This window comes from Indicator indicator, chromosome 4 (genome assembly GCF_027791375.1).
Source record: "Indicator indicator isolate 239-I01 chromosome 4, UM_Iind_1.1, whole genome shotgun sequence".
Lineage (NCBI taxonomy): Eukaryota > Metazoa > Chordata > Aves > Piciformes > Indicatoridae > Indicator > Indicator indicator.
The window spans coordinates 9,416,730-9,431,178 of NC_072013.1; the positions used below are offsets into that span (position 1 = coordinate 9,416,730).

Below are 14,449 nucleotides of genomic sequence, written 5' to 3' on the forward strand. Positions count from 1 at the left end.
GTGGACTCTGCATCCTTGATGATATTCAAAATCCAACTGGCATGTTCCTGAGCATGCTTTTTCTAGTGGACCTGGCTTGAGCCAGGGACTTGAACTGTAGATTATCTCCAGAGACTCTTTCCAAGCTCATCTATTCTGTCATTCATGCTCCAGGGATCTTTACCCGGTGCTGGTGAGGATACTGCAGTCCCTGCCTGACTTGCTGAGCTCTTGCCGTGGAAGGAGCCCTGTGATGGAGTTGTCTGTGCAGCGAGCTGCGGCAGTAGTTACTCTGCTGACACATGTGATGCAAACGGCAGGCTACGCAGCAGAGCTGCAGGCCAAGCTGCACAGGTAGGCCTGCTCTGTCACCAGTTGTTGTGTCTGAGTGGCTGGCATCCTGACTTCCCTCTTTTTGGTCTGGAGACCTGGCTATTGCCTTCATTTTTCCTTCATTTTGGGTGGTTTGTTGTCTCACATGTGAATCTCTGCACGGTGGAGCTATATTCCCCCTGACACAAGGTCAGAAGCAGTATTGAGTCAGACAGCTGTGTGCTTGCTTGTCAAAATCTGCGTTCAGCTATAGGGCAGGACAGTGTTATCCAAATGCCCTGCTGAAAAGAGTTGGGATGTTCCTTTGACCTTCTCTTTGGGGAAAGCATAGTAACCTTCTTGAGGTTTGGAGTAAAGAAACTATCTGCAGAAACCAAGATGAGTCATGATTAAGAGGCTGTTCATTTTGGTAGACATCAGGAACAATGATTTTAACTAGAGAGGGGTAGATTTATGTTGGATATTAGTAAGAAGCTCTTTGCTATGAGGGTGGTGGAACTCTGGAACAGGTTACCTGGAGAGGTGGTGGAGGCCCCATCCCTAGAGATATTCAGGGTCAGACTTGATGGGGCTCTGAGCAACTTCATTTAGTTGGGAATGTCCCTGCTTGCCGCACAGGGATTGGACTAGATGACCTCTAGATGTCCCTTCCAACCCAGCATGTTCTATGATTCCATGGTTTACTGAAGATAGAGGTACTTTATCTGATGAAAAGCAAGAAACTCTAGCTAAAGCTGGAAGCTGAGGTAGTGTCTGGTAAAATTAGAGCATAGTTCAAGGACAGAGTAGTGCAGGCGAAGAAAATGCAGCTTTCACAAGCAGATTGTACATTTATCCTTTCTGCCCAAATTGGTCTGATCTGGTCTGTGGGACTGTGCAAAGACTTTTTCCCTTAGAGACCGTTGTCAGGTATTGCTTTCCAGACTACATATAATTAGAAATCTTGCCCTTAAAAAGGATGATTTAGAGAGAGAAATGTTTCTGAGACACATTTACTATCCTGTGTCATTCTTCCATTGTGTTTCAGTAATAGCTCAGAAGACGGTGAACAGATTCCACCTCCTCCAGTAGCATGGAATCAAGTGTCAGGCCTACAGCCCTTCCTTGAGACCAGTCTGAAAAAATTCCTCCAGGAGATACCGCAGACAGAAACTTGGTACACCCTCCAGCCTTTGACCACAACCTATGTGATCTACTTGGGAGTTTATTACAGTGCTTGCAGCCAGCAGGTAAGGCCTGAAAATACAGGTTGTCTTTTCATTTCACCACCATCAGCTCTAAAAACATGAACTTGCAGTACTGAAGAAGGCAGATGCTGAGGCATCTAGCTGAGGACTAGATTTTGTTTAAGGCTTTTATCAAGACTGCGTACGATTTAGGGTCAGTTAAGTCTGCTGATCCTTCACGTTAGTGGTGCCAAATATCACTGCCTTCCTTTCTTGTTCTTTATTCAACTGGGCTCAGAGCCTTCATCAAGGTATGCAGCACTGCTGTGGCTGTTCTGATTTGGTGCACAGGTCCTAAGCATGAACCAAATACGGATTCATAGATTCTTAGAATGGTTTTGGTTGGAAGGGACCTTAAAGATTATCTAGTTCCAACTCCCCTGTTGTGGGTAGGGACACCTTCCACTAGATCAAGCTGCTCAAGGCCTCATCCAACTGGGCCTTGAAGACCTCTAGGGAGGTCACAACCTCCCTGGGCAACCTGTTCCAGTGTCTTACCACCCTCACTGTAAAGAATTTCTTCCTGATAGCTAGTCTAAATCCTCCCCTCTTCCAGCTTTAAAGCCATTACCCATTGTCCTGTCACCACAAGCCCTTGTAAAAACTCCTTCCCCAGATCTCTTGTAGCCCTCTTGACCTAAATTGGTTTGGCAGTCCTTTCTCCTTGTGGGCTAAATCAAGTTGCACTTTTTTTGCGTTTGCTGTAGTCTGAGAGCTTATGTGTGGACAGCTACACTGCAGTGATCTGGTTGGAAGATTGAGTGTTGAGGGTCATGCTGTATGAACTTTGGATAGGCAACAATAAAGATTAATTTATTAGCTGCCCCACTGACATTCAAGGTCAAATTCTGCAAGCCAGTTACAGTTGTAGTATGTGACCATTTTTGAAGTGAGTTTCTGAAGGTGACATAACCTTGTGATGCTATCGAAGAGTAATGTCTTACACTTTAGTAACCTTAAAGATTCATGTTCATTGCATAAATGCAATTTTCCTCTTTACTGCCCAACTGGCATGCCTGAGTTCTGACCTGGGAGAGTTGTCTTCAAGGTGTGAGGATAATTTAATGGCTGAAGTTATTCACAACTTGCTCAGAGCAGCTGAGTTTGTTACTTGTGGCTGGGGTAGAAACAGATAGTATCTTTCGAAGACATCTTCAGAGCCCCAGGGGTTGATAATACCCTTTGCATGCTGTCATTGGGTCCTGAGCATTAGTGAACCAGTAAAACACAAAAGTTAATATTCCTTTTTAACCTTTGTAGGTATCCCAAAAGAATGGATGACAAAATAATATCATCAATATAAGTCCTTAAACTATGACATGAGGGTTTTTTTTTTTCCCACTTAATAAGTTTGGTTATCTGACTGTGGTTAGGTAGTCTGTAAAACATGAAAATTTTTTTTTTTTTAATGTAAAACATTAAAAATTTGCATCTAGCATGTTTGAATGGACTAGTGAAAAAATTATCAACTTCTATAGTAACTAGATTAGTGTATGCTGGGACCCTCTTGAAATACTTTTGTCAGACTACTAGGAGCTAAGGTTAACATCTTAATGTAGATTTTAGTGATTTCTGGAGGGGGATTTCACTTGGGGAAAAATAGATTTTTGTGTTGTGGAAATGGGTATTTCTGTATCTTAAATCAACATTCTAATGAAAGGCAAAACAAAGCATGAAAATTTGCTAACATTTCCTTCAGCCTCAGATATTGCTTACTAGGGTTGAAAGAATTCGGATGGCTCTCTAAAAGCCACAGATCTCTCCAGATCTCTCCTCTATCCATGATAATGTTTTGATGGGTAGGTCGATGCCACTTCATACATTTGACTTTTTGTTTTTCTTAATAGTTTTGGGGTTTTTTTTGAGACCCTCATGGTGCCACTCTACTTGCTCAAGGTAGTTATGATCACCTTTATGTCGTCTGCAAGTTAAATGGAAAGATCATCATGTAGATGGTATGAGGAGAGGATTAGTTTCTGTTTAGGGAATCTTGATTCTGGAGATCTCATGCCTTACTTCCAGGCAATTAAGAAATCTCTGTGATGCATTTTAGTCCCTGGATGTGAGAACACCTTGCTGTGCCAGATCTCAGCTTCTCCACTACCAGCAGTGAGGCCAATTCTAAGTTAGAGCAAGATCACTGTGTAAAATGGTGTGGTCTGACAAAAAGCTAATAAACACAGAGAAAGCAGTTAAATCAGTGTTACCTTTTTGGCCTCACTGCAATGCCGTTGTTCATCATATTTTTCTGTCTTCTGCAGCCATCAGTCAATCCAGTTGACTGCTTAGAGGAACTGGAACGTCTGACATCTGAGGTGCTGCAGCCCCTTCTCAGCCAGCCAGCCATACACAGCATGTGGGACTTGCTCAGGTAAAATCATTTCACTGCCAGAAACCAAGGGAGCCTCATTGCTATACTGTACTATGTGGCAGTTTCCCCCCTTCTATTTCTTCCCCCATACATATGTGCCCCATATATGTGTGAGTCAAAGTGCAGTAGTAGTGCTATACCCTGCTTTGTTCTCTCTCCTCTCACAGCAAAAAGTATGATGGCCACAGAGGTTCTCCAGTTCCTCCTTCCCCACTGGTGCTTCCACAGAGTCTGTATCTCTGCCCTTCCATGCAGCTGTGTTTTTCATATCAATTTCAGACTGATTTCGGTCACTCTGGGCTTTTATTTTTCTTCAGTTTCACTGTTTGTTTGGTTTATTTTTGTTTGGGTTTGTGTTGTTTTTGTTTTGTTTCTTTTTTTAAGAAAAAAAATAGCGTCAGTTCTTCCTCTCACTCCCCTCTTTCATGGGGGGAGGTGAGTGTGTGTGCATGTAACATTCATGTGTTCTGTGGGATGCTGTTTCATAAAAATTTCAACTAGACTCATGTTTAAGCTCCTGCAGAGCTTCACTAAGGCTTTGAAAGCCCCTGCAAGAAAGTGAAAGGCCAGATACCAAACTGTTCTTTCAGACATTTGGGTAATATAAGTTTTGTCTCTGGCTCTGGGAACTGTTAACTACTACAGAGATTCTGTCTTTCTGCTGTAGAGGGAGCCTCCCTACTAGTCTGTGATCAATCCTCTTGAAAGGGGAAGCCTAAAATGCCCAACTAGTAGTCAGGGAGACATCTGGTTGCAAAAATGGAGAGTCTGCCATAGTATTTTGACAGCCTTGTCTAATCACTCTGGGCAGATTAGGGCCAGGACTTCAGGGTACTCTGAGCCCCAGATGCGTTCATGTATCCCCTGCATGATAATGCCAGTGGGAGGAGGAGCAGTGCATGCGCAGAATTAATTCTCTGCCACAGACTAATGGTATGGCTCTTTGACAGGATTTGCCCCATTGCCCTGTTACTGTTCAGTGTAGTCACTCTTCTTGCAGTGGTCCTGCCTGTACAAACATTGTCTAGTGTGGGCTGTGCAAGCACTGCTGGTACAAAAAGTTCTAGTTCTGCCCATGGAGAGTGAGCACACGTACCAAGAACAGTATGCAGGGTCATGTTCATGCACATTAAAGCCGGGGGCTTTCTGAACAAACTTTTAAGTCAGGCATTTCATGAGGACATCATGAGGGGCAGCATTTGGCAATGTCAGTTTTAGGTGTAAGCTGGCTTTTTGGCTTTGCCTGTCAGTTCGTTATTGGAATGCCTTGAGTATAGGTCGGCAGCTTCATTAGCCTGGCTTGTGTGTGTGGGGGGGGAAAGAGGGGTTTTGTTTGCTTGGTTTTTTTAGACCAAAAGCCCAAAGCTTTCAGATGTTTGCTGTCAGAGATGCGTCACTGCATCGATATTTCTGCACATCATGAACAACTTAGCTGAAGATTAGAATTCATGACAGCTCTCTGGCATTAGCTTCCGTGGCAATAGTGCTTATCTGACTAACTGTGTGTAACTGTGATACCAAGTGGGTGTTTTTTTTTTTTTTTTCTTCCCCGGTCCTTGGGGCATCTATTTTACTGTAATGCATGGCACAGCTCAGATAGCAACATTCCTGTAAAATAATTCTTCAGCAGTGTGACCTGACCCCTCTCTATTTTTCTGTTCACACAGGCCATGTTCTGCTTTGTGCAACCCTCTGTCCTGTTCCCCAGCACCAGAATCTGTTCCCAGCATTGCATCTCTGAGTTGCATTGGAGGCAAACCTCCTTTGAGTCTGGTTGGTTCCAAGTCACCTTTCCCCTTCCTCACTGCTCTCCTATTTCTCATCAATAGCGTCACTCGCATTCACAAGGGCCTGACCTGCAAGGTGAGAGAAGACTTCTTCACTGTAAGTTTGTGAGGGAAATTAATATCTGTATCTTCTCAGGCTTAAGATTGTTTCCAGTAGGACTATTAAAAAGGAATTGTGTGGTTTTGTTGTAAGAATATCTAAGTGCTGTAGAGAGAAATCCCCCCGTTTCCAGAACAGGTGAGATAAGAATATGAAAAATATCTTCTGTCATGGAATTCCAATATCCAGTTGACACTGGGAAACTGGAATTGCAGAACAGGTGATAAACGATGATGTCATTTAAAGGATGAGATTCTAAAGAATGCTGACAAGGGTTAAATTTCGGATTGGACTAGATGACCTTTAGAGGTCCCTTTCAACCAAAACCATTCTCTGATTCTAAATAAGTGATTTTTGGCTAAGTGGAAAGAGAGATGGAGTGCCTGACATATGCTTTCTCAAAGCCATCCTCCCTCACTCTATGCTGAATTAGCTGACTGGTTACTGACAGGAATGTCTGGGAAGATGAGAGAAAAACATCTTGAGCCACTGGCCAGACTTTTGCCTCACAAAGCACCATGGAAAATGCAGGCAGTGGCTTGGTTACCTGTAGTGGTAATGGTCACCATGGGTGCAGGTGAGCCGTGATGGAGAAAAGCAGATGTTTATCAGGCTATTTGAAAATACCCCTTTTGGAGTAGCTAACAGGAATTCTCATGTGAGAAGGCAGCAGGGTAGGCTTTGGAGAGGCCCATGTTTTGCTTTCCTCTGGTTGCTAATGGTCTCCATTGCTGACTTCTCTATAGTACATCTCTGTGCTGGGCTCCAAAGGCTTGAAGGATTACCTGCATCAAAGCTGGCAGACAGGACCTCCCTCTGTGACTCCTTCATCTGCGTGGATCTTGCGCCATGAATACCATCTGCAGTACTTTGTGTTAGCACTGGCTCGGAGAATGGTATGGCTGTTTGTCCTTCCATTTCTTTCACCTGAGGAACTGACTTCACCCCCGGCCTTTCCATCTTAGTGTCAAGCTGGCAACTGCTCCTTGCATCCATGTTCTTTCTCATATCTGACTTAGGTCTGGTGATTCTTTAGCTGTTTTTCATGCCCCATTAGCAGATAATGTTTTTACAGTTACTGATGTGAGGATTTAGGTTCAAAATACTTTGGGTGGTAAAATGCCTGTCTTAGGGCAAAGTTTTCACATGTGTGATTCTAAAAAAGATGTCTGGCTATCTAAGATGGTCAGGAGAGGCAGAAAGATCTTGGTATGAATACTGACAGTCCCAGCCTGCCTCAGTCTCTCAGTTTCAGCTGAGATCTGTTGACTCTGCTGTCCTCGTTGATTGCCTTGTTGACAAATGGTGCGGTGCTTTTCTCTCTTGTTTTGTTTCCTGTACAGGCAGGCACTTGTCCGGATGACGCCCAGCATGCCTCCCTCCATCACTCTGTTGCCATGGCATTGCTAAGCCGTCTGTTGCCAGGGAGTGAGCATCTGGCTTATGAGGTCTTACTGGATCTTGCCTTTAATCCGGAGTTTCTTCCGTAAGCTTTGCGTTCTTTCCCTGCTGTAGCCTGGTGCATGCGGGAACCTGGGGAATTGAGAAAGCACGTGTTGGGACTGCCTTTGCTCATCAGTTGTGGCCTTTGGTGGGGCCTGTATTCAAATTTTAGTTACTCATTGGCATATTCTGCAGTCACAGAGCCTTCTAATCAGACCAGCAGATCTGAAGCTGCAGACTTCTCTCTGATGTACCAATGCTGAGAAATGTAACCGGTTTGTTTTGATCTCCTCTGTGGTAGGAGTTCTGTGATTCCTGATAGAATCTGCTGTCCTGAGAGTCCTGAGTCTAGAAGATACATAGGCATTTGACATAACCTGAAAAGCTTATTAAGTCCTCATTAAACTTTATAATAATTACCTTCTTATACAACGTCTTAGACAAATTTTTTGCTGATTTGCTAACTGTGATGTCTTCCACCTTGTGCTGGAGGAAATCATGAGCATCTCAAATGTGAAGTCCTCCCATATCTGGCTATGAAAATGGCAGCAGTGTATCTTGCTCATCATAGTCTCTTTAGAAATATGCTGTGGTGTGTCCCCGTAGTAGGTTGGGTGCTACAAGAAAGTACTGCAGTTTTCCAGAGAAAAGGAAAGTTTGAGTGAATCGGTTTGTTGAAGTTGGTGGGTTTTTGGTTTGTTTGCTTGATTTTTGTGGTTGTTTTTTGTTTGGTGTTTGGTTTTTGTTTGTTTGTTTTTTTTAACAAACACTTGCTACATAGATACTATTGCGTATCAAATTTGGCAAGTAACCTGAGACCATGGTCAGTTTCTGGTCTGAGGTCATGGCACATGGATTTGACAAACACCCATGCTCTAACTTTCAAGCTCCCAGTCTATATAGTTCCTCTGACCAGCTGCAGAGCTACTATTTAGAGAATTACCTTACTGCTTCATGTAGGCCTTACATGATATGCAATATTTCATCTCAACACCTTGGCAGCTGGTGTGGCAAGTAGCGTGCCTCTGTGGACAAGGGGCTGCAGTCTCCACACCAGACTGCTGGCACTGTGTGGAGGTTTTTCATGGTGAGTCCTTTGTGTTGCTGACTCCAAATGTAGTTCATAGTATTCCTGTAAATACCTAGAGAGCTGATGTTTTACAGACACTCAGTGTTACCACCACCAAATACTATAGAAGGTGTTGTGAATCCTGTGCATACCTACTGCCCTTGATCCAGGTAGGTTGTAGAGATGAATTTTTGTTTGGTATTTTGCAGTTTCTATGTTTCTTAAACTAATGTTTGTCTTTTATCTTTCAGTGAAGGGAAAGTTGGAGGGCCAGAAGCAGCTGACTTCTCTGACATCCTGCATCTGGGCACCAGTGCCAAACTGGCACAGCCTGGCTCTGCAGCAGCCTGTTTTCCAAAGGCTACTCGTGGTGCCCTGCTGAGAGAATCGTACCAGAGCCTGCCTTCCATCCGCTCCTGCTACCTCTCTCATTTTGTCCACTTGCAGCCTACCCTTGCACGTTCCCAAGCATCTTACCAAGGACGGAATTACCTCATCCAGTCATTGCTGCTTCCTGAGGTCAGAGGGCCCATCCTGCCTTCAGACTGGCCATTCTTTCCACTTATCAGCCTCTACAACAAAGTAACTAATGCAGAGACACGTGGGGCTGTACTGAACTCTCTCCCACTTGATCTCGTCAACACTGTGACCTGGAACCTGCAGTGGGTCTTGTTGCTAGAAACCTGGCGTGCTAAAACTCTTCAGAGCATCCCTACTGCTGCCAAACTTGCACGGCTTATGTGTGTCTTCCTCACAGGCAGTGACCTCTTTCTAGAAGCTCCAATCCACCGTTACACAGCTGCCCTTCTCTCTGTGTATTGCCAACCCAAGGCATTGGACTCCCTGAACTTGGATGCTTCTATCCCTGGTTTGGCATCTTTCCACGATCTCTACATTAGTCTGCTGGAGCAGTTTGAAGGTGTCTCCTTTGGAGATCCTCTTTTTGGAGCCTTTGTTCTTCTGCCTCTACAGAAATGTTTCAGTGTTCATCTGCGACTCTCTCTTTTTGGGGAGCACACAAGTATCCTGCAGGCACTGCGAGTGCCCCTCCAGCAGGTAATCCTGTTTGTGGTAATTGCCTGTCACTTCATACTCCTGAATTACTGGGCTCTTGCCTGTGTTTCTCCAGTACTGACTTGGTCATCCTCCCAAGACTTCCCCTGATTACTGATAAGGGGAAGTCTTTGTCCAGTAGACTAATCATACTTCCTTAGAAGCTTTTCATTCTCTCTGATTAAAGTCCAATGTGTGGAATGTAAAATAGAATAGGAATGGAGAGCAGTGTTCTGCTGATGGAGTTTAGGGTCTGAGGAACAGTCCAGCTCACAGAATCACAGAGTTAACTAGGTTGGAAAGGACCTCTGAGATCATCAAGTCCAGCCTATTACCCAACACCATCTAATCAACTAAACCATGGCACAAGTGCCACATGCAGCCTTCTTTTAAACACCTCCTTGGGCAGCCCGTTCCAGGGGCCAAGCTCCTGTCAATGTAAGCCCATGTCACAAAATAATTTTCAGAAACCTGATGAACTTTGTTTTGAGAGCACATAGTGTGTCTTTGTGGAGGGCAGGAGCTGTGAAATTGTTCAATCTTCAGTGTAAACTGCCACACATCTTGCTTGGTAGATGAGAACTTGTAATTTTATAGCCCATATGTATGAAGGGCTGGCCTGCACCCCATGTTCTTCTGCCAGCAATTACCTTTCCCTTAAGTCTTTTCTTACCTTGGTGAGAATCTTTTCATTGTCCCATGTATGAACAGTCATTTTCCCTCTTAACCAGTTTTCCGCATTTAGTTTTGCTTGGTAGCTCAGCAGGAAAATTTGATCTGCTGAGCGCAGGGTTGCATTTATTTCGAATGAGCAGAGCACAAGAGACAGAATTTAGCTGGCTTTAAGTTCTGTGTCAGTTGACAAACCATAGCTGATCTCGCTTCAAGTTTGCTAATAAAAAGAGAACTTTTCAAAAGATTTGTTTCCAAACGACATGGAACCAGCAGTTTGTGTGATCGGTTTTCTCCGCTTTGTGGTTGCAGGCCTTTTGTTCTGTGGCCAGGTTTTTTATATCAATATGGCCATATGAGCCTTTGTCTCTTAAAGTAGAGCAGAGAGCTGCGACAAAGTCCAAGCTGCAACAGCAGTGGCTTTGGAGGGGGGGGGGGGGGGAGAGGCACAAAGGCAGAGCTTTGATCTGAAGCAGTAGCAGTGGCAACTTTAGCAGCATCAATCAAAACTTTTCTTTCTCTTCTCCCAGGTTATAGGTTCAGCAGCATTTTGCACCGTGCAATTTTTTGCATTTTCTCTAAGCCATGCAAGCAAAACAGAGTTTCTTTTCATAGACTTCTCTTCTCTAGACATTAGCTTCCCCCTTTTGTGCTCACCAAAAAAAAAAAAAAAAATTACAACTCCGTTTTATAATTGCCCCAACTGCTCACCTCTGACTTTTATCTTCTTTCTTCTTCTTTTTCTTAGAGGTGCTTTTAAATTTTGTCAGGTCTTGCTTGTAAATTTCATCTGGACTTCTAACCTTCCTTTCAGGTCCTGCTCTGACTTCTTTTTGTCGTTTCTTCTTCTACTTTCTTCTCTCTTTTTTTTTTTTTTTTTTTTTTTTTGAGGAAGACAGAAGCATTTATTGCCTAAGCAGCTAAGCAAAGCACTAAGCACAATCAAAAGCAAAGCAAGAGCTTAAGCATAAGCCAAAGCCTAAAGCCAAAGCCTCTACTCTGTTACATAGTCAACTTACATAGTTTTCTAATACAGAGCTGTCACATCTCAGTTGGCTATCCTGTCATTGACATGGGTCCAAGCAAAGCATACAATAGGTTCATACTGACAAACAAGCTTCTCAACATACCCAGTCGACTTCTGCCTAGTCTTTCTCTTCAGTTACAAGATGTTTACATTCTTTCCAACTCAAAGACAAAACATAGCCTTCTCAAAAGATGTTCAAAGGTTTGCTACCTTCCTACATCAAGCCAAAATACTGTCACCTGCTTTGTATGGTAAGCTCTGTTTTATTGATGCTCCCAGTAGCCCTTCCCTACCTCTATTCATGTTCTACTCACATATGTAGGAACATAGCTGAACACCATGTTCCAGATGAAAGCCTTAGTTCCACATCATGTGTTTGATTCATCAATACCAGATCCCTCAGTACCGTCAGAATTGTGGCATATATTACAGTGGAGAGAAGGCTGGACACAGGAAAAATTTCTACACTGAAAGGGTTGTCAAGTAGTGGAACAGACTGCCCAGGGAATCATCATCACTGGAGCTATTTAAAAACTGTAGAAGTGGTGCTTAGGGACACAGTTTAGCAGCTAACTTGTTAGCTTTAGCTTAATGGTTGGACTAGATGATCTTAAAGGTCTTTTCCAGCCTGAACTATTCTATGATTTCAAAGCAGATTGTTTTTTGTGTGCTTAGAACAAGTACTGTGAACAATGTTTACATTGCCCTTCTGCTTGAAAACAAAGTATGTTGGAAAATTTGAGGAAGGCCGCTTGAGGTGGTGTTTTTTGTTTGGTTGGTTTTTAACTTTGTCTTAAGTGGAGTTAAAAATACCCAGCAGGCAGTAGGAATACCCTACCTAGTGGCCAGGCTGCTTCTTTAATTGAGTAAAATCAATGATTGTCTTTAATCCTGCAAAGAAGATGCTCCACAGTGAAATAGATCATTTTAGAGAAATTATCTCAACATGGAGGAGAATGAAAAATGGGCTTGTAGAGAGGGAAGAAGCAAAAACCTGAGTTGTTACTAAAAGCTTTTTTAACCTATTTCTTGAAGCTGGACAGCGATGTCAGATGTTGTAAGCTTAACATTAGTCTGGAGCGCACCAGACAGCTGGGGAAGGGTGCCCTAATGTCGTGAAGTTCTCCTCACTGACACCAAAATGGTCATGTTGCCTATGGGTGGGTTTGTTGCAGTTTCCTGTGCCTCTGGAGCGATACACTTCCCCTCCTGAGGACAACCTGAACCTTCTGCGACTCTACTTCCGAACACTGGTCACTGGTGCTCTGCGCCACGCCTGGTGCCCTGTCCTTTACGTGGTGGCTGTGGCTCATGTGAACAGCTTTATTTTCTCTCAAGACAGCACAACACAGGTAGGCAATGGATAGCAGAGCCTCAGGGCTAAGAGCTTTGGGTTCTACATCTGCTCTTCCCAAGGGTCCTTTGTGGCTTGTGGTGAATCACTGCCCCTGGGCTTGAAAACAAAGGTTGTAAGCAAATGTTTTGAAGACTGATCATCTGTTTGAGAATCCACATGTGAGTCGTGGACTACAGCTCTTGTTGATTACACCCTAAAGCACTTGAATTCATGATATCTGATCCTACATAAACCTTCAAAGTCAGCAGCTATGTGGACTATGGTGTGGAAGGAAATACGAAGCAGAGAGGATGAGAGAGCTCATCAGGCAGAGAGCTTGTAAGAGATTTAGCCTCTTCCTGAGGCTTTCTTAAGGTGCAGAATACTCTTTCCTTTCACTTTGCTTGAATAACTAAGCAGAAGATCTCCTATGGCCTTGGGGCCTCTAGCAATGATTACTGGTGCTGACACATCACCTCTGATCTACAGTTCTGCCTGAAAGTTGAGAAGTCATCTGAGTTTCAGGTCAGGGCAAGGAGGAGAGAGGCAGAATCTAAGTTCAAGCCTTTTCTGCTGGAACAAGCTGTGCTTTGGAGCAGCATCATAATGAGCAAAGCATCCCCTGGAGTGCTGTGTGCCTGTGGGCAGAGGTTGCATTGTGCCATATTAGGTAAAGTATGTGGTGTTTTGTTCCCAGGAGATGGATGCTGCTCGGAAAAGCATGCTGAGGAAGACGTGGCTGTTGGTGGATGAGGTAGGAACTGTAGGCTTCAGTCTGCCACTGGGACTTAAGTTTTTCAGATGCAGTGTTCTTACAGATTTGCCTCTTGGCTTATGAAATTTGTGTTTAACCACCTTGTTAATTCAAGAGTAAGAGGAGATTAACAACAGTATTTTGACCTGTGATGGCTATGAATAAGCGTTATCCGGTTCTTAAGAGTTAATTGAACTCAAACCACATTGGAACCTAGATGAGTCTCCTGTACTGTATTTCCATGCTTCTTGCTCAAGCAGTGTTATATTTGATTGTGACAGGATGTAGAGGGGTGGTGCCAGCACAGCTATGAATGGGTGGCCAGCAGAGATCTCCTTAAACTCATAGTTGGATGCTTCCCCCAGGAAGAACAAAACAGATGGAAGGTTTCTCCTTTTCTTGCAGAGCTTGCCAAAGTCTGTCACCCCTGTGACAGGGCAGGGTCATTCGGCCCTTATAGCATCCAGGGCAATTTCTTAGATCCCACTCAAAACCTCACTTGGGATTCTGGCAAGAAGTCATTGTGAGGGGTTGTCGAAGAGACAGTGGAGGTGTGTTCAGAAAAGGAAATCACATGCAAATCAAAAGTGAATTTTCTTGGATGAAATTGACTTTCTCTAGCTCTTCTGTTGAAGAAGATGCAATTAAATATGTTGGATATGATGGAAGGAGGTTGCTATGATTGAGGCAGGGTGGAAAAGATTAGATTCTTTTCAGACTTGCTTAATGGCTGTGGTTTCTTTCTTCAGTCCTTGAAAAAGCACCTGCTCCTGTACAGACTGCTGAATGCAGAGAGCCCTTTGGGATTTGACCTTTATGAACAGCTCCCTCCCATACGACTGAAGTACCTCCAGATGGTGACACAGAAAGAAAATGAGGAGAATTCACCAGTGCTGATCTCATAGCAGAACACTTGTCCAGCAAGATAACCAAAGTGAAGGGTGGAAGAGCTCAGTTTATGCTTCGCTGATGAAGCTACGTGCACTTCAGCAGTTCCAGTGTCTTACGTGGACACTTTTGGCATCTTCACAAAGTGAAGCACTGGTAGAATGCTCCCAGCCCTGCAGAGCAATACACATCTTCTCAAGACAATATGACAATGACACATCTTCATGTGATGATATGTGTATGTGGCCTCCCTGTGATGAATGCTGGAGCATTGTCCTCCATTCTCTTCCAGGTTTTCTGCTCTTCCCCAGAAAATGTGGGAATGTGTCTGAAAGACACTGGATTGTTGAATTAACTGAAAGAAGTGGAAAAGCTTTTTTCATTCAATCAGGCTGGAGACTGGGGGTTATC

At 43.8% G+C, this 14,449-nt stretch overlaps 1 protein-coding gene across 1 annotated transcript in view; it reads left to right on the forward strand.

The window, feature by feature from the left end:
- RPAP1 (RNA polymerase II associated protein 1) overlaps nucleotides 1–14,084 on the forward strand; it is a 38,092-nt gene extending 24,008 nt beyond the window's left edge. The window contains exons 15-24 of the mRNA XM_054400181.1: nucleotides 154–333; nucleotides 1,340–1,541; nucleotides 3,800–3,909; nucleotides 5,577–5,772; nucleotides 6,543–6,692; nucleotides 7,140–7,282; nucleotides 8,560–9,364; nucleotides 12,236–12,412; nucleotides 13,094–13,150; nucleotides 13,900–14,084. Of these exons, the coding sequence (XP_054256156.1) occupies nucleotides 154–333; nucleotides 1,340–1,541; nucleotides 3,800–3,909; nucleotides 5,577–5,772; nucleotides 6,543–6,692; nucleotides 7,140–7,282; nucleotides 8,560–9,364; nucleotides 12,236–12,412; nucleotides 13,094–13,150; nucleotides 13,900–14,055 (2,176 nt within the window). The 3' untranslated portion in view covers nucleotides 14,056–14,084. The remainder of the gene's footprint in view (nucleotides 1–153; nucleotides 334–1,339; nucleotides 1,542–3,799; nucleotides 3,910–5,576; nucleotides 5,773–6,542; nucleotides 6,693–7,139; nucleotides 7,283–8,559; nucleotides 9,365–12,235; nucleotides 12,413–13,093; nucleotides 13,151–13,899) is intronic.
- The last annotated feature ends 365 nt before the right edge of the window (nucleotides 14,085–14,449 follow it).